General features: G+C 42.7%; 2 protein-coding genes across 7 annotated transcripts in view; both read left to right on the plus strand.

The window, feature by feature from the left end:
- The window catches only part of si:ch211-250g4.3 (trichohyalin), a 35,530-nt gene extending 31,995 nt beyond the window's left edge, over window positions 1-3,535 (plus strand). For 3 of the 4 annotated variants that reach the window (XM_035429142.1, XM_035429138.1, XM_035429141.1), the window contains 2 exons: window positions 233-763; window positions 1,384-2,766. In XM_035429142.1, coding sequence (XP_035285033.1) covers window positions 233-763; window positions 1,384-1,941 — 1,089 coding nt within the window. In that variant the 3' untranslated portion in view covers window positions 1,942-2,766. Of the gene's footprint in view, window positions 1-232; window positions 764-1,383 lie in introns of all 4 variants that reach the window. The other variant, XM_035429139.1, reaches the window with a different exon arrangement.
- An 899-nt stretch (window positions 3,536-4,434) lies between these two features.
- Window positions 4,435-22,988, plus strand: sfpq (splicing factor proline/glutamine-rich). 3 transcript variants are annotated; one of them, XR_004766526.1, is made up of 12 exons: window positions 4,435-5,306; window positions 6,075-6,263; window positions 6,505-6,806; window positions 7,305-7,400; window positions 8,300-8,496; window positions 8,593-8,686; window positions 8,813-8,927; window positions 9,402-9,450; window positions 9,983-10,104; window positions 22,072-22,124; window positions 22,242-22,344; window positions 22,869-22,988. XR_004766526.1 is itself a non-coding variant. In XM_035429187.1 (10 exons), the coding sequence occupies exons 1-10, from the start codon at window positions 4,839-4,841 to the stop codon at window positions 14,596-14,598; spliced, it is 1,752 nt and encodes a 583-aa protein (XP_035285078.1). In that variant the 5' UTR covers window positions 4,436-4,838; the 3' UTR covers window positions 14,599-15,004. The 3 variants fall into 3 exon arrangements, 2 of the variants coding, with proteins under 2 accessions (XP_035285078.1, XP_035285079.1); XM_035429187.1 differs by lacking the exons at window positions 22,072-22,124; window positions 22,242-22,344; window positions 22,869-22,988 and adding an exon at window positions 14,479-15,004 and having other exon boundaries at window positions 4,436-5,306; XM_035429188.1 differs by lacking the exons at window positions 22,072-22,124; window positions 22,242-22,344; window positions 22,869-22,988 and adding an exon at window positions 14,479-14,617 and having other exon boundaries at window positions 4,438-5,306; window positions 8,593-8,677.
- The last annotated feature ends 32 nt before the right edge of the window (window positions 22,989-23,020 follow it).

Below are 23,020 nucleotides of genomic sequence, written 5' to 3' on the forward strand. Positions count from 1 at the left end.
TACCATTTGCTAAATATGTTTTATCACATTCACCAATTTACCAGCACATTATATTGTCATTTACTTTAATTTTAATTTAATTTAATTTTAAATGGAATTAATGAACCTGGCTGAGTGTACCATTCTTGATGTGTAGCAATGAAGACTTTCAGTTAGTGGTAAAATTTTGAACTGCAGAGATCAGAAAGCATGTCCTAATTTTGAGTGATTTTGTTTTGTTTTGTTTTTTCAGTATTTGCCTGAAGGACACTCTTCCCTGGGTCAAATGATGAGAGAGAGTGATGCTCAGGAGAGACAGCAGGATGAGACAATGAGAGAAGACCAAATTCTTGACCTGGTCAAGAGAGAGATACATGGAATTGAGGAAGAGGTGGGGAAAATACAGGAGGAGGACCAGAAGGAACAACTGGAACAGAGACCTGATTTACAGAGAGAGAGGGAAGAGCTGGAAAAGATGAAGATAGAAATACAGATAACCAAGGACTTGTTGAGGAGAAGAGAACAGGAGATGGAAAATCTAAAGGATGAGATGGTCAAAGACATGGAGAAACTAAAGGAGGAAAAGGAAACAGAAATTGCAAGACTGAAGGAAGAGAAGATCGTAGAGATGGAACAACTTGATGAAAAGAGCCTGAAGAAAGAGAGGCTAAAGGAATTTAGTGACAGACGGAAAAAGACAACGAAGGAGGAGGAAGAAGGGGTAGAAGTGGAGTCGTTCATGGAAGAGACACACAGACAGAAGGACAGATCATCTGAGGAACTGGTACTTTCCATATCTGCCACAGAATATCTTGGTCGATCCCAGCAGTGAAGTTAGTGGGACGGCTGACAAAAGAGATATATCATACCCAGCTTGTGATTTTGTTTTCATGGTGAAGTGTGTGCATGTACAGCATGTGACCTGAATTTATCTATGTACTGTATGTTGGTATTGTATCCCCCTTTTTTCCAGGATAACAAAAAAAATCCTTAACTTGACTGTAAAAACATGTGGGTACTACAGTCAACTAAAATTGTTGAAAGACATCTTATTTCCACAGAAAATTGCAATAATATTGATTTAAAGTTTTTAAAAAAATGTTGATTGAAACCAATCTCACAACCTGTGGTTATCAAATTTGAAACCCTTGTATCATCATGATGCAGTATGAATAGTACAGTATGGTATAAAGGGAGATATTAGATTACAAATTGAAACAGAGATGTTAGATTACAAATCGGTCATTCTGGTCAGCAAAATGTTGATGATGTGTCTGATGAAGATCAATGAAGAGATTCCCACATATTCACATGTATTATGTATAGCTCTGGTATTCAGCTAGACTAGTTGGATTAAATTTAAAATATATTATGTAAAAATATGTCATATATTTCTTGTTACAGAGACCTGATTTACAGAGAGAGAAGGAAGAGCAGGAACAGAGACCTGATTTCCAGAGAGAGAGGGAAGAGCTGGAAAAGATGAAGATAGAAATACAGATAACCAAGGACTTGTTGAGGAGAAGAGAACAGGAGATGGAAAATCTAAAGGATGAGATGGTCAAAGACATGGAGAAACTAAAGGAGGAAAAGGAAACAGAAATTGCAAGACTGAAGGAAGAGAAGATCGTAGAGATGGAACAACTTGAGGATGAAAAGAGCCTGAATAAAGAGAGGCTAAAGGAATTTAAAGACAGACGGAAAAAGACAACGAAGGAGGAGGAAGGAGGGGTAGAAGTGGAGTCGTTCATGGAAGAGACACACAGACAGATGGACAGACCAGCTGAGGAACTGGTACTTTCCATATCTACCACAGAATATCTCAGTCGATCCCAGCAGTACACAGTTAGAGAGGTGGCTGAGAAAAGCACACAGACCGTACGAGGTCGTCGGAGATTCAGAAGAGTGTTGGGTTGGCTCAGGCAATGCTGCTGTCAGAGAGAGCCTGGAGAATTAGAATGAGATATTTAATTTAGTAAGCTTCTGATTCTAGGTTAATGGTGAAATGGGTGTGTGCATGCATGCATGCATCTATGTGCATGTGTGTGTGCACGCGTGCATGTGTGTGTGTGTGCTAGCATGCATGTACGTGTGTGTGTGTGTGTGTGTGTGTGTGTGTTCAGACCATGAAAAAAATATATACATTTGGAGGTACTGTAACCCCCTTTAATCATGGATTCAATCAAAAATAATATTTAAATGACTGCAAAACTCAGTGAGTTCAATATGCAACTAAATTGAGTAAACAATATTTGTTTCCATTGAAATAGCACATGCAATTAAATGTGGCTCGTACTTAAAGACAAATGTTGATTGAAACCACTCTCACAATATAGGGTGATCAAATTATATTAATTAAACCTATGGACATACAGTACTGTGCAATAGCATAGTACAGTTTAAATGGATAAATTAGACTATAATTGTTGATGATGCATCTGATGAACATCATTGAAGATATACTTATTCACATTCATTCATACTTACATACATACATTTTTATTAATGTTTCTCAAGTTGCCTGTGCTTTACTTTGCTTATAATTAAAATAATAAACCCGGCTGAGCAGTCCACAGCTAATATGTAGGATTATTCAATCACATGAAATTCTTAAATGCAGAGACCAGAAAACATACCTTAATTTTCAGTGATTTTTCTCATTTCTTTTTTTCCAGCTTTTGCCTGAAGGACAGTCTTTCCTGAGTCGAAACATGTGGAGATTAGCCAGTGTATTTTGTCAATGCTGGATATTTCTTTTGTTTTTTATTTTTTTGGCTGTATACATCCTAGAATTGCACTGAGCACAAAGCCTTAAATGTAATATACACCCATCCATTATCTATACCTGCTTATCCTGGTCAGGGGGGTGTCGGAGCCTATCCCAGCATGCATTAGGTGAGAGGTAGGAATACAACCTGGACAGATCACCAATCTATCATAGGACTTATATGTAATATTCTTAATAAAAACATAATTTTAAAGTGGTGAAGAAAAAAATTATTAAGAAAATAAATTTTGACAAAATTACTTGAAAATTATGTGTTTGACCAACCAATGAGACTCCAATCAGACTACACAATCGTTTAAACTAGCTACCAGCTATCATAACCCTCTGATCATCTTGCCCTATGTCAGGATTGTGTCATTCATCATTAACAACAATATGAAAACAGCCATGACACATTTTGGAGAAAGACAACGATGTTTAACGTTAATTTGTTTTGTTGTTTTCTTCATGTAGATATCAGGTTGTACTGTGCTGTGGTTTAACAAGATGACTATTAGATTTACAAATATTTTATTTTTTTCCTTTCTTAACATCAGCAGTAATGCAAGAATCCATAGACTACAGAACTCTTGCCTGGTGCAGCCTTTCATTTAAATGTGTGTCGTTGGTACAGAATTGTATATAAGGGTACATACATACTTAACAACTGCTGAAGAGATTTCTATGCACAAATTGATGAGTGTAATTTCTAAAGAAAATTATACCAAGTTCCTATTCTTGTAATCCAAGTGGATCGAGGTGAGGAAAGAAAGAAAATGTCTTCACTCATCTTTTCATTGCCAGTCAGTTTTTGTCCAGAAGGGAGAAATAACCAGTTTGTTGTTGCAAAATGCCACCAGCAGAAACCATCAAACTACTTATTTAGAAAACACGTTTCTGCTTTTAAATACACTGGTTTATACAGGTCTAATTGTGCCTTCACACATTATTGTCATGAAAAAAAACAAAACAGAGTGGTTGGTACTGTGCACTTGATATTACAGCGATGTAAACATGGGGTGTATAGAACAACGCAGGGGGTGGTGCTCAAAACAGCAATCAAAGTACAAAAAAGAAAATGCGCAAAACTTGAATATTTACTGTTCATACAATATGTTATGGAAGAACCTTCACTCTGTGATGACGTCCGTGGACGAAACATGTGGCTGACAACACAGTGTTCTCTATGCCTTGTAGTACATATCACAATTTTTAAAATAAGATTTGGTATAGCCTACTCTATTGCTTAAACTACAACTTCATTCATGGTTCGGTTTTTTTGTAAACCCACAACAACACATTGCTTTTTCTGTATTTTTTTCAAGCACTGCCATTTCTGTCTCTTAATTTAGGCCTACGTGGTTAAGTATTGCTGCTTAGTGTAAAAGAGTAAACCACATAGCCAGGTAGGCCTATGTAGCTTTCAAGCCAGGCCTGACTATTCCATAGCTGGAGGCAGTATGCGCAGTCATATTCCCGCCATCTGGAACAGTTGCCGACGTTTGAAATTTCCCAGAACGTTCAGGTTCCCCGAAACTGGCCAAAGTGTTGGGCTCTCTGTGTTCCACCTCAAATGTATTTGTGCTCCACTAAGCACTGGATTTTCAGACCAAAATGGATGTATATCGTAACAATATTTTTTGAAAAATTATAATCTATTTTATATTATATATCACATTATATTTTAATAATTATTTAACATAACTATTTTAACCGAGTTTAATACCAAAGCAAACTTTACCTGTAATTGTACTTGGACTTTCAAAAATGTGCCCCAATATTCACAGCGCAATTTTTCATGTTGAAGGAATTGTCATTTGAGCCCAGGACATCCTAATTGGCCAATGTAATTGCGTAATGCTTTGGGGGCGGGGACGGGAATAAGCACAGTCGCACTACAAAGAGACAAAGGGTGCTGTTCGCCGCCATTTTAAGAAGTCTCCAGGAGAGTTATCTTGGTGGGCTAGATAGCAAAAACGGCTGCTGTGACGCCTACATTTTATTTATTGTTTGTTATCTTTTAAAGCGTCGGTCATTTCAGGTTACGTTTGTATAAAGTTAATTTTGTATTCTCATTTGTTCAAAGTCAAAAATGTCTCGAGACCGCTTTAGGAACCGTGGCGGATTCCAGCGCCGGGGAGGCGGTGGGATGCGTGGCGGAATTGGAAACCCAAACTTTAGGAATCAGAATCCACATCCCTTCCAAAACAGAGGTCCCCAACAAGGGATCGGGCATGGACATCCACCAAACCAGGGACCCCCGGCCAACCCAACAACTCCACAGAAACCTCAACCTCCTGCTACGGTGACCCAGCCTGCAGCCCCAGCGACACCACAGGCCCCTGCTCAGGCGAACAAGACGCCCCCACAGGGCCCTGTCGGACAGCCTAAGCTGCAGTCTCCGCCTGCGAAGCCTGGACTCACGTCGCCACCGAACCAAGCCATCAAGAACCCGCAAAAAACTGGAATTGGAAACGGCCAGAAACCAGCCCAAGCCGCAAACAAGCCGCCCCCAGAAGAGCAAAAGACAAAGCCCAATGAGCACAACGCACAGCCGCAGGTAACGTTGCTTACGCTACCCTACAATCATCAGAGATAAATCGCTCGACTCGAACAATTCGTGTAAATTAACGCCTACGTTTCTGTCCGCTTATGAAATATATTGAATAGGTAGTTAACTGTTGAAACTAAACGTTACTGTTGCTATTGCTTGTAGAGCTGCAGCAATTGGTTCGCTTGTGCATTTCCTTCCTCCCTAGACTCCATTTCAAAAGCACACACTGAAGGTCGCCATTTTATGCACCGTTTAGACTGCCTTGGTTAAGAATCGACGTTGTAAAAGACTGGCACTTCTGTCTTACCCCTGAGACCACATGTGGCGTTTCCTGGCCTAGTAATAAAAGTAAACGACTTCTAAAATCCTATTTTGTCAATTTCGCATCCCACCGAAAGCTAACTGTTGGCTAGCTAGCATTGTGTGCGTTTGCTTCCCGTTTTGTAACGTTAGCGGGCTGGCTACTCAGTTTGTGCGTTGCTGAGCGTGGACATGTTTAAGTTGCCCCTTTTGTGGTTTCCTTACGGATTCTAAAATTGAGAGTAAATATTTATGCACATTTGCGCTGTGTGGATGGAAACACGTGACACAGTTGGTTACATGCGTTAGATTCGTTGTGCCACAAGGCGGAAGGCACCGAATTCGTATGCAAGTAAATATGTATAATACACTATTCGTGTTTAACCGTACAGAAAAGATTTAAGTTAGCTGTGTTCAGTGTGACCTGTGATTCCTAATTTTCCCCCTTCCCAATTACCCCCCCCCCCCCCCCAGGAGTTGAGAGCAACATTGTCCCTCTTACGCAGACCAGGAGAGAAGACCTACACTCAGCGTTGTCGTCTCTTCGTTGGAAATCTCCCTAACGACATCACCGAGGCTGAATTCAGAAAGCTTTTCTCCAAGTATGGAGAACCAAGCGAAATCTTCATCAACAATATTAAGGGATTTGGCTTTATTCGTTTGGTAAGGCTTCTTGGTCTGTGGAAACCTGTTTTGCTAATTTAGCTTGGTTTACATGGAGAGAATGCATGTCTTGTCTTTCTAAAATTCATCCCAGAACTCTTAAACTCTTGTATTAGCAGGTGCCTTACTTCACCTGTTTCTGTAATAGATTAAATGTTTACTCATTTGTTTTGTACATTTTGAAGTGGCTCGTTGGATACAGCTCTCTAAATGTACTATATCGAAATGCTTTGTCCTACAGGAATCGCGTGCCTTGGCTGAGATTGCCAAAGCAGAATTGGATGACGTGCCCATGAAGGGCCGACAGCTGAGGGTGCGCTTCGCCACACACTCCGCTGCTCTGTCTGTGCGCAACCTATCCCCTTTCGTCTCCAACGAACTGCTGGATGAAGCCTTCTCTCAGTTCGGTCAGGTGGAGAGGGCGGTGGTCATTGTGGACGACCGTGGACGCTCCATTGGGAAGGGCATTGTTGAGTTTGCCACAAAACCAGCTGCCCGCAAGGCTATGGACCGCTGCAATGATGGAGTCTTCCTGCTGACCACGTAAGGAACTGATTGCATGTGCTCTGTATAGTGATAGACGTGCATATGCTTTATATGGCAGAAATGTACTTGACTCCACACCTCACTGTTAAATGGAATAGTTGTCAAACGGGTATAATGCAGCAACACTACATTGTCACTTCATGAAGTGCCACTAATTGTGTTTTTCAGATCCCAATATAGAAGGTCTGCTTATTTCCTCTCAGCTTTTCATTATCAGAAATCCAAGATACAAATAAAGTAGTTATTTGCTTAAATGGCAGACTTTCAATTGCTGCTGCATCTGAGAAGTGACGTGTGATCTGTCCGTGATGTCCTGTGAATAAACTGATGGACCACTTCATGGTCTTAGGGGACATGAGATGATATTCTGATTGATTCACACTTGGTGTTGTCCTGTTCTTGTTTTGTCAGTATTGTGTGCATCAGTCATGTGGACTTGTTTAGGAAGCGTGCTATGAAACAACTTCTTGTATTTTTGTTTATTTTTTGTGATAGGACACCACGTCCAGTTGTGGTGGAGCCACTGGAGCAGTATGATGATGAGGATGGTCTGCCTGAGAAGCTGGCTCAGAAGAACCCCAAGTACCAGAAGTAAGGCCATGCACAAGGCTTTTCTAAATCCAGGAAGCTTACCGTTTTCCAATCTGTGTATTTAAGAGTGACATATTGGCTTTTTTAAAAAGCCACATCCTGTTTGGTAAAGGCCACAGTGGGGGCTGACCTCAGCACACTTTGTCCTGCTGATTGACCCATTCATACCAACTGTTTTGGTGCAGATGGTGTGAAATGCTAGTGGGGGCAGATGGCAGCTGTTTAGGGGAAAAAGCCATTTACACCTCACACAATGCAGTGCATAGCGCATGGGCCTTTGTGAATTTTTTTTTAACCCCCAATTTGCTTGTAGCCATTTACATTTTTACAGTTTAGGCATTTACCAAATACTCTTCTCCAGTGCAGGCTTAAATTTTCATTCTTTACATAGTCTATTTATACCATTGGACATTTGCAGAAGAAATTGGTCAGGTAGCTTGCTCACAGGTACAGTGGCAGTGCGCCACATGGGAACCAAGCTTGCCGCCACAGTTACGTGCCCGGCCAGTCATGTGGTGCAGTACATGGGGCAGCTGACTGGATTCATCCCCTCTTTTGGCACTTTTCCATTGTGATCCCTTCACTATCTGTCACCCTCTCCACTTTCTCCCTGGGATAAAAACAGAAGGAGGGCAGACTGTCTCTTCCAAAAAAAAAAAAAAAGTTGCCAGCAAAGTTCCCTAATCATTATGCTATTCTGCCACCTAGCTTGTTGGTGATGGTGACCCAGTGTTTTACACGGGCTGATAATCTATTGGCGGTGGTTGACCCAAGTAATACAGGAAGCTGCAACAGAAGTCACAGTACATACCTGGTGGAATGCACCACTGTAATAGAGCAGTTCTTAATACAGTCTTTGTATTGAAAGTATTGTAATTCACATGAGTTGTGTTCCCCAGGGAGCGCGAGCAGCCCCCTCGATTCGCCCACCCCGGCTCCTTCGAGTTTGAGTACTCTCAGCGCTGGAAGTCTCTGGACGACATGGAGAAGCAGCAGCGCCAGCAGGTGGAGAAGAACATCCGCGAGGCGCGCGACAAGCTGGAGGGCGAGATGGAGGACGCCTTCCACGAGCACCAGGCTAACCTGCTCCGACAGGGTATGCCCCCCCCCCCTCCCCGGGGCGCGTGCACCTCTGCTTGGTCACGGTTTGCGTAAGCACAGTGTTTGACGTGTCCTGCTCTGTGCCCTGCAGACCTGCTGAGGCGCCAGGAGGAGCTGCGGCGCATGGAGGAGATGCACAGCCAGGAGATGCAGAAGCGCAAGGAGATGCAGCTGAGGTACGGAAGGCACGTTTCCATTTCTTAAAAACTTAAAAACATTGTGCATCCTCTGAATGTGGCATGGCAGCAGTTTGGGTGGGTGGGTGGTGTGGGCTGCAGTGCTAACTGCGCGAGTGGCTTCTGACTCCACAGGCAGGAGGAGGAGCGGCGCAGGCGGGAGGAGGAGATGCTGCGGCAGCGGGAGATGGAGGAGCAGATGCGCCGCCAGCGTGAGGAGTCCTACAGGATGGGCGGCTTCATGGACTCTGTGAGTGTCGTCCGAGAGCCTCCTGCAAGCGGATTGGTAGTAAATGAGCCTTAAATGGGTGGCGGCTGTCCTACACAAGTGACCGAGCCGGTTCTGATGTGGCAGAAGTCCTGCTTAAGTGCTTTCCATTAACACTAGAATGCATAATACAAGGACCAAGTGATTAAGTGCATTTATCCATTGATACCTTAGGTGTGATAAGACATGTTGATAAATGTTGAAAGACACTTGTTTAGGAAAAGTCACAAATGGGAGAATGCGGTTTTGATGGCGGCAGAGTTGGCAGAAATGTGATCCTCACGCAGATGCTCTGCTGCAGCAGTTCTAGTTCAGTGTCATTACCTGACCCAGGTGCACCTTCGCTTCCCTGCGGACTGGGAACTGTTGGGCTTGGGTGGGGGTCAGTGTGGAACCCTGGTAGAGATGTAGTCGCGGGTTGGGTGCAGTGTTCTCACCAGCAGGCCTGTGTTGCAGAGAGAACGCGATATGAGGATGAGTGGAAGCGGAGCAATGGGCATGTCAGGTGAGTTTAACGCGCAAGTCCAGCCAACCTGTATATTGTCTGTCTAAAATGACCCCTAAATATTAATGACCTGTGTCATACCCAGCATTTTTCTTTTTGTTTCAGAAGATGCTCAAAGTTGTGTGTGTGTCTGTGTCGGAAAATTATTTTTGGAATGAATAGTAATTAAACAGAAAGATCGGTGAAGTGCATTCTGTAGCTGCAATCATGTGGAGCTGCACAGAGCTGTTACCCATGGTTAAGCAGAAACTCTAGCAACTACACCACACACTAGTGCAATAAGTTGCATTAACTGCAACACTGATTTGAGTTCCAATAGAGTATTTGTGTAAAGGTGCTATTGCATAGAGCTGTAAGTTCTCAAACCATAACATAAATTTCTGAGTACAGTATCATGCCTGTTAAAAACACCCCATCCATGAGTACAAAGTACAAAGAAGTGTTAAGATTTAGTCATGGCATGCTAGAGCTTCCTTCAGTGACACAAGCTCCCCCTCACCAGCCTCTGACCCCAAACCCCTCTGTCACACAGATATGCCATTTGGCTCACCAAACCAGAAGTTCCCCATGGGCAACATGGGCTTTGAGGGCCACCAGGGGATGGGGGCGCCTGCAGCAGGGGGCATGGGAGGTGCCATGATGCCCAATGAAATGGTAACGTATCCCTGAGTGGAAAGAATAGTGGGGGGGAAGGAAGCGGGAATCAGTTGTATTGTTTGCGCGATGGGTCGGAATAGGTCACCGAAAAGCAGACTGCATTTGCAGATATCCGCAGCAGCTGTGAATGTGAGGTTTCGCTGGCTGCCGGAGCGGTCTGCGTTGGGCTGTCCTCGTTGTGGTTGCGCGTATACTGGCCGTATCCGTAGGCTCATGGGCGGCCCGCTCGGTTCCACCGTTTTGAGCTGTCCTTGCTGTGTAAAATCGACCTGTACTAAAACTCACACTCCAGTGTTTTCTCCTCATGGGTTTGTGTTCTCATGGGGTGTTTTTAAAACTGCAAGTCCTGTCTTGAGTGTTGGACTGTTGATGTCGGACAGGCACTGAAAAGTTGCAGTAGTGATGCTGTAGGGCTTCCGGTGGCTGCCTTGCAGCTACAGGTGCAAGAGCACCGAGTGTGAAGCAGAATTATACTGCATCAAACCTGGAGGTTAACGTGTTTTCCACTGTCCTACCCTGCACGTTATGGCTTAAATGTGGAATGTTCAGTGTTCGTGAAGATCATTTCCATGAACTTGCTTTAATAGGTACTCCGTTTTGCGTGTTTGTGTGCGTTGTAGTTTCTTCACATGTGTAGTGTGCACATGCAGCTTTGCAAGCTCAAAGCAAGTTTTAGTACAGGTTGATATTTCCATAAGCAAAGGTGCCTCTTGGTTTTTAAACTTACACACCTCCCATAAGCATTTTATGGTGTAAGACCCAGAGGAGATGGACTTGAAAGCTTTTTGTGAAGACTGGGGTGTAGGTATTAATGTTTGTGGCTCAGCCCCGACTGAACGCCCTCAATTTCAGGCTAAAGCCTGCCACAGTGAGCTGACCTGTGCTTTTCAGAAAGGAAAGCAATTTTCATAATCTCCAGGTCACCTTGTTTCTGGGGGAATGAGGGCAGTGCCAGTATTGTTACGTAATTCAAGCGAGACGACTCAACATGGTCGTCTGCTCTAGGTCTATAGCTGGTTTCATGCTGTGGCTTGTTTTCTCAGTCCATTATTGCATCTTTAGGTAATGAAAGCCAGCTTTAAGTTGCGGAAAAAGGCAGGGGTGTACATGCTATTCAAAATGGATTTTAATGTTTCTGTACACTATTGTTGAGTGCAGGGGTGCATGATTTGTGTTATTTCTAGGGCTGGGACAATAAATGTTGTGGAATAAGTCTGGACAAATCTATTGATAAATAGCAATGTTTTTATTATTAACGGAAAACAGTATTGCCTATGTATTGAACTAAACATGTGAAACTAGAAGTTTCCTTAAGACAATATCCTGCGAAAACCACCCACATGTAAAAATTTAAACATGGAATGGACTCGAGGAGAAGCTAAACTGCTTTGTTTTTGCTAGAGGAGTTTCATAGCTATCAAAGGAGCTTTCTTGTGTTTACAATCAAACATAAATTTAGTGGACTTGACAACAGCTCCTTGATGTTATTGCTTTTATGTTATTCTTTTCACTGTCATATCCACAATTAGCATTTTTATTTTTGTTCAGAAAAAAGTTTTAGACAGGGTCTGAATTCATCCACATTCTGCCCTGCTTTTGAAACACCCCTTTGGAAGGGCAGATGCTTCTTGGCATGGCCGTGTCCCTGCGTTTGTGATTGTTACAGAACTGCATTCTGTCAAAGAATGGGGGGGACATACTGATTTTACTGTGTTGTCGATAATGAATTAAGTGGTCCCAGCCCTAGTTATTCAGTTGGTAGATCTATGCAGTCAGTTTTATCAAATCCAAATGAAATTCTGGCTGTCAGTCACCAAGGCAGCCGAGCTCTATGAGTTAAGAGCTGGTGTGCCTGAATGTTGCCTCTGGTTCTGCAATAGCTGCAAGCCTTTCCCGAAGGCCAAACTGCCAGACATTTGGGTGAGACTTTCTTTTCACTCAAGTCCAAATGTTGGTTGTATGTTTACTAAAGCCACTCTGTTTAAGCCTAGTTAATTTTTTTTGTAGGTGACTTGCTTGCTGCAAACTTCTGTAGAATATGGGGACAGAAGGCTTGACTGCCCATTCAACAAAATGCAAAAAACTTGTGGCTCGTCTCTAAAGCAGATAATGGGTTAACTGCTCACACATTACCTACTTTTGGTGGTGCTGCTGCCCTTTATTTATGCGAAGTTCTTAGATTTTGATTGACTTAAGTGAAGTAGGGTTCACGTGGCACCAATTGGTGTCGGTCTGTGTGTTCCAATTAATGTTTGAATTGAAGCTAGGCAATTGAACCACTATGAAATTGCACTAGTGTATATCCTGGGCCTGTTTACTAAGCCGCATTTCGGTATGCGTTGATTCTTTGTGGAAGATCTTTAATTTGCATTATCACATGCAAAATCTATTCTGAACCGCACTTTTACACCGACCCCATTTTGCAGAGGTTGTTTTTTGGCGAGTTTTTTAGCCCTTTGCCCATGGTTATATATTTTAATTAAAATGTGAGGGGAATAATTCAACTTTTGTCATTCTTACACACACAAATTTCTAATTTCACCAGAAATTAAATTTCTCCACAAGCTTGCTAGTCCCAAGCTTGCTGTATGTTCATGATTATAGTGAACTTTGAACTGAAAGTGCTACAAATGCCCGGTTGTGTCCAAAAGATGTTTTAACAGCCATTTCAAGAAAGTCAGAATGCAGCGTTTCATCACCAAGCGCTTGAGGTTAAATTAACGTTCTGGTCCGGCGCAACCTCTAAAGGGCACATTCTAACTTCAGTAAATCCTTTTCTGATTGGCTGTCTATAAGCACAATCACAGCCAGTTATGTAAAGATGTTTCTCTGGCCTTACAAGCATTCTTATGTGGGGAAAGTGCTATTTGTTCCAGTGCTATGTTAAATTCTATTGAATGATACATGTACAAAAAATGGGTGATTTGGTAACATTTACCCCCCACCCCCCAAAAAAAAAAAAACACCAACTGGCATGAGGAATTATAACAACCTTAATTGTACTACAAAATAACTCATGCTGATTATTAAACTGAAGAAAATTGGCTAGCTCCCTTGTTAACTTGGGAAGAGCCCCCTGTACCCAAACAAATATTCATAAAATCTGTAATGAACATAAATTGTAAATGTGGATATTGAACAAGATTTGTAATTTAAGACGACTGATTTTATAATGAATAGGAAAGCAATTCACCATTAGTATTGCTGAACTAGAATCTTTTTTCATATAAAGTTAAAATAACACTCTCAGGTAAAATGTACTTGAGCACTAATGTCGGATTAGTATTAGGTTATCAAAGGTCATTCATAATGGCTTTTGTACATTTTTGTCAACCCTGTGGTAATGCTGAGAGTTGTAGTAATATTCAGCTAATATAAATTAATTTGAATGCTTCAGAACATTTAAACATTTTCCAATAATCAATTGGTTGTCATTTGTATTGCAAAATTGCTGTGCGAATCTAAAACATTTCCCTACCATACGATGGCAGGAGATGACTCCTTCAGATTCAGTTCTAGAGGTGGGCCACAGATAAGTGAACAAAATGGCCATGGAGCAGTAGACTTGACTGATTTGGGGTTTATATTTTGACTGTCAAACTTAGTTAACATGCCTTCATTGCATATTCAATAACCAGCCACTCAACCTGCCAGTAGCCTACTTAATTGTCTCAAATTGTTGCCAGTACGAAGGCATTTGTAACACTGCAACATCATGAATTAGTGGGGTTTCCCCCAAAAAGAGACCAAATGGAAGGATTTAATGCCTCATCTGAAACCTGATCTGAGGACAAAATACAGCAACGTCCCAATGCCACATTTTCAAACCAGATATTTCATGTAGGCTGGGGTGGGTGTCTGTTCACAACCAAAAAAACGTGACAGGCATTTAGTAAAAACGCTCGGCTGTGATTATTGCCTTCAGGCCGCTGATTCTATCCACTCCAGTGGAAAGAAGTGTACGGCATTGCTGCCATGTCCACTGTCAGCTTAACAGCAGCCCAGTCTTTTTATTAAATACCCCTCTGGCCAGCCACGCAGCCTGTGATGTAGCTTAGCCCGTGGCGTGCATGCAGGTCTTAGCAGGGTCAAACTAACAAAATTATCACCTCTCTTCCTTCTCTGTATGTCGCCTGTGGCACCTGTGGATCTGCGTATTGGGACTGTATCGACGAACCTTTTCTCCGGACGTGTCTCCCCCGTTTCATTTTTTGTTTGTTTTAATTGTTTTACTTTTATTTTTTAAATCTGGGGTGTTTGTGTTTGGCTTGCGAACCACATTAATGGCTCCGTGCACCCTCACTGTGTGGACTTGAACACAACGATCTCTCCCCTTTCCCCTCCCATTGCTTTGGTGAACGATACCTGTAGCGCAATGAGCGTTTCCCCCAGGGTGGCCCAGGGGGACCCAGAGGAATGGGCCCTGGGAACCCCGGATTCGGCCGTGTCCGCGAGGAGTTTGACGGGCCTGCCAAGAAGCCCCGGTTCTAATGGTTATCTGTCTCACCTTTAAAAAAACAAAAAACAACAAAAAAAGCAGCACTCTTGTGTAGGTTCTCCATCTGAACATCCTGAGTCAAATGTATTTAAGTTGAGTATATTTTGCATTTTAGCTTGAAGAATCATAATTTTATGGAAAGTTCTTTTTTTTTTTATTTTTTATTTTGTATTTGAAGTAGTGTGTATTTGGTCATCTGGCCCATCTTGGTGATTCCTTACCGTGCCCTCTTTCAGTATAATCTTCTGTGTAGTTATATCGTGTTATGTGACTCATGTTGTGGTGGTTCAATTTGTAAGTTAACCTTCACCTTTCTATGGTTGTTTTTTGTGCCATTTAACATTTTGAAAATATGTAACTTTACAATAAAGGCTGCAATTGGTTCTTTACTTTTCCAAACCTCTTCTAAGTTTGTTCTTGGCACAGTACTGTGCCGTTGATCCAAACCCAAATTTTCAAATATCGAGAGAGCTTTCCAGTCAGGAGATCGGTTGAGGAACAGCTCATACCCCCAAGTGAGGGTGGTGCATTTTGTGTACTTGAACAGCGAATGACCTGGTTTTTATTTTCACTAAACACAGATGTTGTTGGTATGTGTAGTATGGTTAAATACTCTGGCCAAAATACCAACAATTTGTATTGTTGGTAGAACACTTGTGTAGAGTTTTGATCCTTCTCATGGAATCTGCCATGGAAAGTGAGACCTTTTCAGTCGTTGGAATTTTGCCACCCCTATAGTGTATTGGATAGAACATCTGCAGTTTGGTTCAGAACTTCTGGACTGATTGTGTACGCCAGAGTTGTAAATGCGAGTAAATTGAGGATTAATAGCTACCACTGGCTACGTGTAGGCATTTTTTCTCTCCTATTGTCATTTTACAGCTTAAAATTATTTGAATCCAATGCACTTTGCCAGATCATCAAATTTGCCAAAGATGGACACAATCACTTTTATTCAACAGTAGCCCAATAGTTTAATTTCTTTCTCCTTTTTGCACAGCGCTTTTCAGTGTACTCTGAGGCGCTTAAATGTATTGCATTTTGTACCTTTAAATTAGTTTCCAGGCAGAAACTTGGCAAAATATTATCCATCTACTTATGGTCTGTAAATGAGTAGTGGTCAGATGTATAGTGTGCTGTCTTGGAAATAGACCGCTCTAACTTAAATTGCTGTTGAAGTATAGTTAACATCCAGTATGCTAGTGGACTTGGTGAACAGATTTCACCATGTCAGTTGATGGCTTGATGCATATGTCAGAACCGTCCAAAGGTTGAGGATTTGGCAGCACAGAAGACAAGTACTCTGCCAGTCTTTGTGAGTGTTAATCCCTTTGCTTTATTGCTCAAACCCTTCCCCTACACTTTTCGTCCAGTGATTGCATGTGTGTTTTTCAGAATCTGGATTCTATAGGCCCCATGGCCTTTTCATACTCCTGTCATTGTAATTGGTGTTTTTAAACTGCTTCTCAACTTGGACAGTAAAAATGTTAACTGATTATTGCATCAAGTATTAAATGTGGACCAATGGCTTATCATTAGGGTGACAAACTTTATCTGAATAAATGTTTTGCCACAATTCCATTATCTTGTCAAATGGAGCGCTATTCAAAGAGCTCTACAAAACTTTTTTCTCCTTTTTGCTCATTGTATGAGGCGAAAGAATGTCCTCAAGCATGCCCTGTATTGCCGTACAGCCAAAGGTTTTCTATGCAAATGGTCACCAAAAATGATTCAATAATGGTCACCCCTGGCTCTATTCAGGCATGGTGTATTGCCATGGCAAAAATGGTAACTTCCGGAATGCCGCTGCTAGTGCTCAGTCCCATGCAGCAGCTGCCATGTCTACCAAAGGCTCAGGGGGAAATGCACGGAACAATCCCAATGACTCCAGCCATTGACTGCAAGCGTTGCAGTGCCCTGCAGATCTGTGCAATGCTTCTGAGACTCTCCACAAAAACCTGTCTTATGTTGGGTGAACTCCAAGCTCTTCAGAGTCTTCAAGGAAATAAATGGCTGTGTTCATATTTTAAATCTAAATGGTAGCCTTCAGGCCTGATATAGAATTGCTCATAAGAATGAGATGATCATGGAATCTGTCCCAGGCTGGACATATTATATGGCTTCATTGTCGCCAATATCGTTAACCTGCAATGTTCATGTTTCATCATTGTGTTGGATTCTCTGTATATTTTTCTCAACAGGTTCACTGAACAAAAAGCAAATTGGCAGTATGACAAAAAAGACCCCTTGGTACACTGCGTAAAGAGCTCATTCGCTGTTCACAGTTGCCCCTGATTTCATGACCTTTATGTTTTACTAGAACATTTGCTCCTGCTGTAATGTGCCATTGCAGTAGTTGGGTTAGGGTCGTCTTGCTGGAGTTCCATTGTACATCAGCAAAAGGGTGTGTTTAAACTTCTTCTCTACACCCCTCTGAAAGCACATTTTCAGTGGAGCATGAAAATGTACTCCTTATGTACTCACCTTAAATGAATTGTATGTTTAAAGGAGTACCATGGTGATTTTCACACTTTCTCGGTTTTATGTGCTATTTGCACAAGAGGCATTGAAGAAACACAATGAGTAAAGTATTAAATATGTCCGTTCTGTATTTTTGGAGAAATATGCGTTTTAAATTTATCGTCCTTTTTTCAACCGGTTGAGAAAGTTGTCAACTTGGTGCGTCACATACAGTAACCACTCCCCTTTCCACGCCCCGTAAACCCATGGATAACTCGAGACCCATAGTTTGCGCCGCTGGCTTACAGGCAAGACAATGCAAATATTTGACTAATGTTAGGTTCACTTAAATTAGAGTGCCTTTTAAGGACTATTAGGTTATTTCTGGTTATATTCATTGAGCTAGCTAGCTAACGTTAGCTAGCTCGGTAGTTTGCTTTCATAAGGCAATGTTATCGATAACGTTAGCTAGCTAGTTTGCTTTTATGGGGACGTTGTAGTTGCTTTTATCTTAACTTGGCTAGCTAGATAGCAAAAATTATAATTGAATATAAGTCAACGTCCTTACCTTAGCTATCTATCGATACTTGATATACTACTAAGCTAGCTAGCTTGTGAAAATTCAGTCTCGCAAAAAGAGCGCGTATCATGGGGGTAGCTATGGTAACGGGGCATGGTCTGTCATAGTTAACTGACCGTTCTCATTACCACGCCCAGACGGTTCGGGTGAACTTTTATAGTGGGAAATTTAGGCTTAGAAAAATACGTTTTAAAGTACATTGAAATGACTGAATAATTAAAAAAATTATGCACATTTGTTTTGTTTCCTAAAGACAACTGGGAAGTGTCACGTTCAACCACCATGTTACTCCTTTAAATGAAGTAAACAAACCTGAGATTTTAATCGTCAGTTGTGAACTACCATCTGACTGAAGTCTGAGGCTTCCTATGCAGCTCCATTCACCAACCTTGGTTCGCTTGCTTGGTTGGTCTGAAAAATGGGAGGATGAACATGTATGCCGTCGTGAAATTTCTTAAATGACAATAATGCTGACAACAATGCATTTAAAAAATATCAGTGGGAAATAACAGGCGTTCCTCAGGGACCATTGTTGAGACCCATATGTAATTTGTACGTAATTTAAAGTTTCAGCTTTGGGAAGTGGAACATGCCCTGGATTGTATAGTGTTCGAGATTCAAAAATAACCCAGATGAAGGTTTAGTACTATAACTATAAACACTCGGAATGGGTCACTAGGGGCTAAATGTGGAATTAATTTTTACTTATACCAATAATTGTATGGTATATATTCAGTATTACAGGTCTACATAGTCATTTCATGTCAATCAAGGCTATTCCATCAAATTGTGGATGAATTATTTGTGAGGGACAGTGCACAATTTTACAAATGTGACAATTTCTTATTGTCTGATTTAGCCATGGCTAATATTCACGCAGTCTCCGCTCAGATAATCTTCAGCAAATGTCACAAATTAACAAGTATACAATATGCTTGACTGGATGAAGTAAATGAACACCTTTTGGCCATTTTTTGACACTGGATTAGATGTTAAAATAATCTGCAGTTTTTACCGAGTAGTTTGCCTTTAATTTGAATTAAATTAATCTGGGGATGTACGCTATGCCGTATTTGCATTTGTCTCCAGTTTCTTTTTGCCTGGCTGCAAGTTGTCTGTTGTCCTGACATTGGAGATTAGTGTGAAATCCAATGCACCTTTTCAAGAAGAATATCATAAAGGCATCTGGCAACTGCAAATATATTTCCAAAAATGTAAAATTTTACATTCTTGAATGCAAGGAGGCTAATGAAGCTCAAGAGGGGAAAACTTATCTACCCCAGGGGACAAGTGTGTGCGTATGTATGTCCATATTGATTACAAGCCAGTTTGACTGGCAGCTTTTGTCTGACGACTGAGGTCATCTGTGCTGATTAATTCAGGATATGATGTAATCTCATTGGCCAGCTTCTCAGCCAGTTTCTGTAGCCAAACTCAAGGGCAAAAAGGAACCTCCATCTGACGTACGAGATCTAGTGTGATGTGAAGTCGAGCAGATTTCTTCCTCCTTCCCTGCCTCCCTCCCCCAATCACCTGGCTGAAGAGACTACCTGAGGAGAGAGGCTGGTGTGTCTTGTCTGTCCATCGTGTCTTGAGTGCATGAGGAGGCCATAGCTGTGCAGTCAGGGCCAGCAGCCAGCTGGCCCCTCCTTCAGTAGAGGCCCTCGGCAGTTGATTGCATTGAGGATCAGTAGTTCTGCTGCAGTCAGTGGACAGTAGAGCCTGGACTTGTATGCATCAAGAGGTGTGCTTGCAGATCAGCCGTAGAGGTAAGTGTTACTTGTTTTTAATGATTAAATTTTGAATGTAAAAAAAGATATATATTTTTTTAAATCCAAGCATCTAGACTATCCCTGCCCCTTTCAGTCCACTTCCCACTGAAGTGGTATTCCTGGGTTCTGGCATCATACTCCTGAGAGTGGCATCACAGTGCAGAACGTTTCTGTCCATCCTCTTGTCTGTCGGCGTAAAACTTCTGGTGAGAAACGGCGCTCGACTGCGCCTCGAACCGAGCAGTGTCCGGTACTTTGGCTACCGACTGCGACGCGGTCAGGGAATGCGTGTTCTGTGAGAGGCGGCTGCCCGCGGGGGCGGCTGCGTGCTGCTGTGTCACTGGCTCAAGCAGGGGTGGGGGGGTGAGTGAGACGGGGGATTTTATGACTTGGGGGGTGGGCGGGAGGTAGGGTTGTAGCCCGTATGTGTCTGAGATGTGTAGGCTGCAGGCTGCTGGACTTGTATTGGGAATGGCGGCTCTCTCTGTCTTGCCTGATCTCTGGACTTGCAAGTTAACGGAGTATCCAGCATCCTGAGACTGTGTATGGATCCTCTGTACAGGCCTATTTTTATTTTTCACTGTGTCGAGTTGTAAAGACCATTTGAGAACTGTAGAACAGTAGCGCACACCTCAGTTACTGAGCAATTCTGAATCATCTTGCTACAGGTATGCTCAGTTTCTTTGACCATAGAGATTTCTAATCTTATCCTCTTGGCAATTGTGGTTGTATTTGTTTTAGTTTCTTAAGCTAAAACAAGTTTTAGTTCTCTTGTATTACCCTCTGTTTTAGTTTGCCTAAATACGGAGTAAACTGATTCCCCTTTTAATTTCTTTGGAGGGGGGTGGGTGGTGGGTGGTTTGAGTTAGTTTGGTTTACAGCTCTTTCTGTAGATTCAAGATTCAAAGATGATGTCGATTTTTTGGAACCATGAAGTTTATTGGTACACTATTTGGGTTGTAGTTGGGTGCGGGGGAGGGGGGGGGTGTAATTGGAGGTACTAAGATTGAATTGCAACTTGTGTTGCTCAGCAGTTTGTACCTGAAGAACTTTTATTCCCTTCTAGTTGTAAGTTTTAAGCTGTTTCTGTAGAAATTGATGTGTTTGTGGATAATATGAACTACGTAAACAAGAGTAAGTGGGAGGATTGGACCGGGGGGACTTGGCAATGGATGTGGGAGTGGATCGACTTCAGGCTTGTGGGTAGAGGGTGGGATAACCATACAGATTTAATAGAATTACTAGATTGGTTCAAAATGTTTTCAATCAAAGACCGAGATGTGACGACATGAATGTACATATCAACGCAGGCTATAGCCATGTACCGTTGATGGCATCGGCTAATCTATGAATTGAATTTGAATTTAACGAAGTGAGCCATTAATCATGTCTAATTTAGATTCTCAGCTTCTGGAAACAATCTGGTGAACCATTTGAGTAGAACCATTCTAGTAGTTCTATTACTGTGTGTAACTCATGCCAGTGACCAGCCAATCTAGCTTCAAGATGTCCTCTTATGTACTCTGATGGCACCTAAAAAGGGTGTGTGTAACAGTCACTAAGTCTGTATGTAATCTCTGTGTTGCAAATATGTACTCCTGATCTGCTCCCAGCTCGAATGCAGTGGAGCAGGAGTGGCATTGCGTGTCGTGCGGTATGTAGCGGCCCCAGCCCACGGGCTCCTGTGAGTGTTTGTTTCTGCACTGTGATCCATTCTTACCCCCTCGTCATCCTCCCCTCTTGGCTGGAGTGTTTGGACAAGCTCTCGCTCCATCCCTCGGGAGTGTGATGCCAGAATGGGCCTCTGGGCCCCCTGGCCTCCACCAGAAGGCCCCGCCTCTCTAAACACACGCCGACGGGTCAGTACTGCACTGGCCCCGCTGTACAAGGTGAAAACGATGAGCTGCAGCGTCTCGGCCACAGCAGACCCACAGCCCCAAAGTGGCTCACGTCTAGCTCATGTTACCACCCAACTGCTGCCATTACTGTTTTGAATAGAAAGAAAACTGGGCAAGTATGATGATTCTTTGCATGATTTTTGTTGACTTCTCAGTTGTACATAATATCAGACCTGCTGTTCCTAGTATATATTGTGCAACAAAATGGGGTATTTCTTGTAATTTGCCACCACAGCCCACAATGTTTTCCAGACGGCCATACGTGGGCTTACCTCAGGCTTTTCCCGATCTTTATTTTCCCCTGCATAATGTAGCTATAGCTAGCTAATGAATGCAGTCACCTACTTGGCCCAGCACTGTAGACTTTGCTGCTACCTTTTTCCATGAATGGCTGTGAATTCTAGCAAACTGCCCCACACAAACACTCCTAGCTCCTATTTTTTCCAGCTCGCAGGTAATATTCAGGCTTGATGGTAGTTCGGTAGTTTTATTTGTAACACCTGTGGCATGTGTCTGACAGTGGGTGCTTGAAATTAATTTTTGCATTAACATTGGCTTATACTAGAAAAGCTGTAGCTATGGAACAGGCACACACGGAGAGGCACACACTGATATATATAGACACATGCAGACACACGCACGCACACACAGACACACCTACTCACACACACACACACACACACAGACACTCCTGCTCACACAGACACACACACCAGTCCCGTTGTGTCCACAGGCTCACTGTTTCTGTTTCTGCAGGAGCCTTGCTTGGGAGAGGGAGGCTGAGGCGGCGCCTGACCCTCTGACAAAAGGCAAGTTGTCGGTCTGTAGCTTGTGCCCTTTTTTGTCACCCTTTACACCTGCCGGCTGAGTCTCAGCAGCAACGTTTCCTTCAGTCCTGCAATTATCCCCCTCTTTCTCCCCTGCAGACACAAGTGTGGAGACATTGGCATCTATATGGGCCTGTTCACAGGACCTGCTGAGGCTCCCCCCAGAGCCTCACTGTGAGGACCACTGGATCTGCTAGCGCATGTAAGTGGTTGCTGTTAACTCGGCATGTCTTAACCCACTTCTCTCTCCCGATGTGCCCTGTGCGTCGCCCAGGACCGAAGAGCGAAAACCAACACGCACTGGGGTCCACCAGACCGAGAGTACGTGGCCTGTTTAAACTCTGTGACTCAAATGCTACAGTTTGAGTACCAGGTGGGGACACTGTCTATGCTGAATTGCTTCAGCAAATATCCAGCTGTATAAACGTATAAAAATGGCAAGCTTTGTTCTTTCGGGAGTATGTGCTAAGTGTGTAATGCCTGTGAGGCCAGTGAGGCCAGTAACGGGGGTCCATCTACTCTATGCCTGGAACACAAAATGGGAGTACCTTGATTAAAAAAATTAAAATGCTGGTTTAATAAGTGTTGGTGCTCAGTTCATAGGAGTCATCCTGTTGCTTAATAAAACTGAGGGCTGCAGTGAAATGGACACAGCCGGACCCCAGTAGAATGGTTACTGCAGCCTGCTTTTGACTTCATCGGTCCTTTTCTCCTTTGCCTCCTCAGAGCCTGCTCCAGTCCAGGGCTGGAAGTCTCGTCTTGTCCACAGGACCGTAGCAATGGACAGCTCAAGCTCAACAGCTTAAATAAACTTGCAATTCAACACTAAATAAACTCTTGTCATGAGTTTTTGTTTCTCTTGATTTTGTAAAGTATGT

This window comes from Anguilla anguilla, chromosome 8, assembly GCF_013347855.1.
Source record: "Anguilla anguilla isolate fAngAng1 chromosome 8, fAngAng1.pri, whole genome shotgun sequence".
NCBI lineage: Eukaryota > Metazoa > Chordata > Actinopteri > Anguilliformes > Anguillidae > Anguilla > Anguilla anguilla.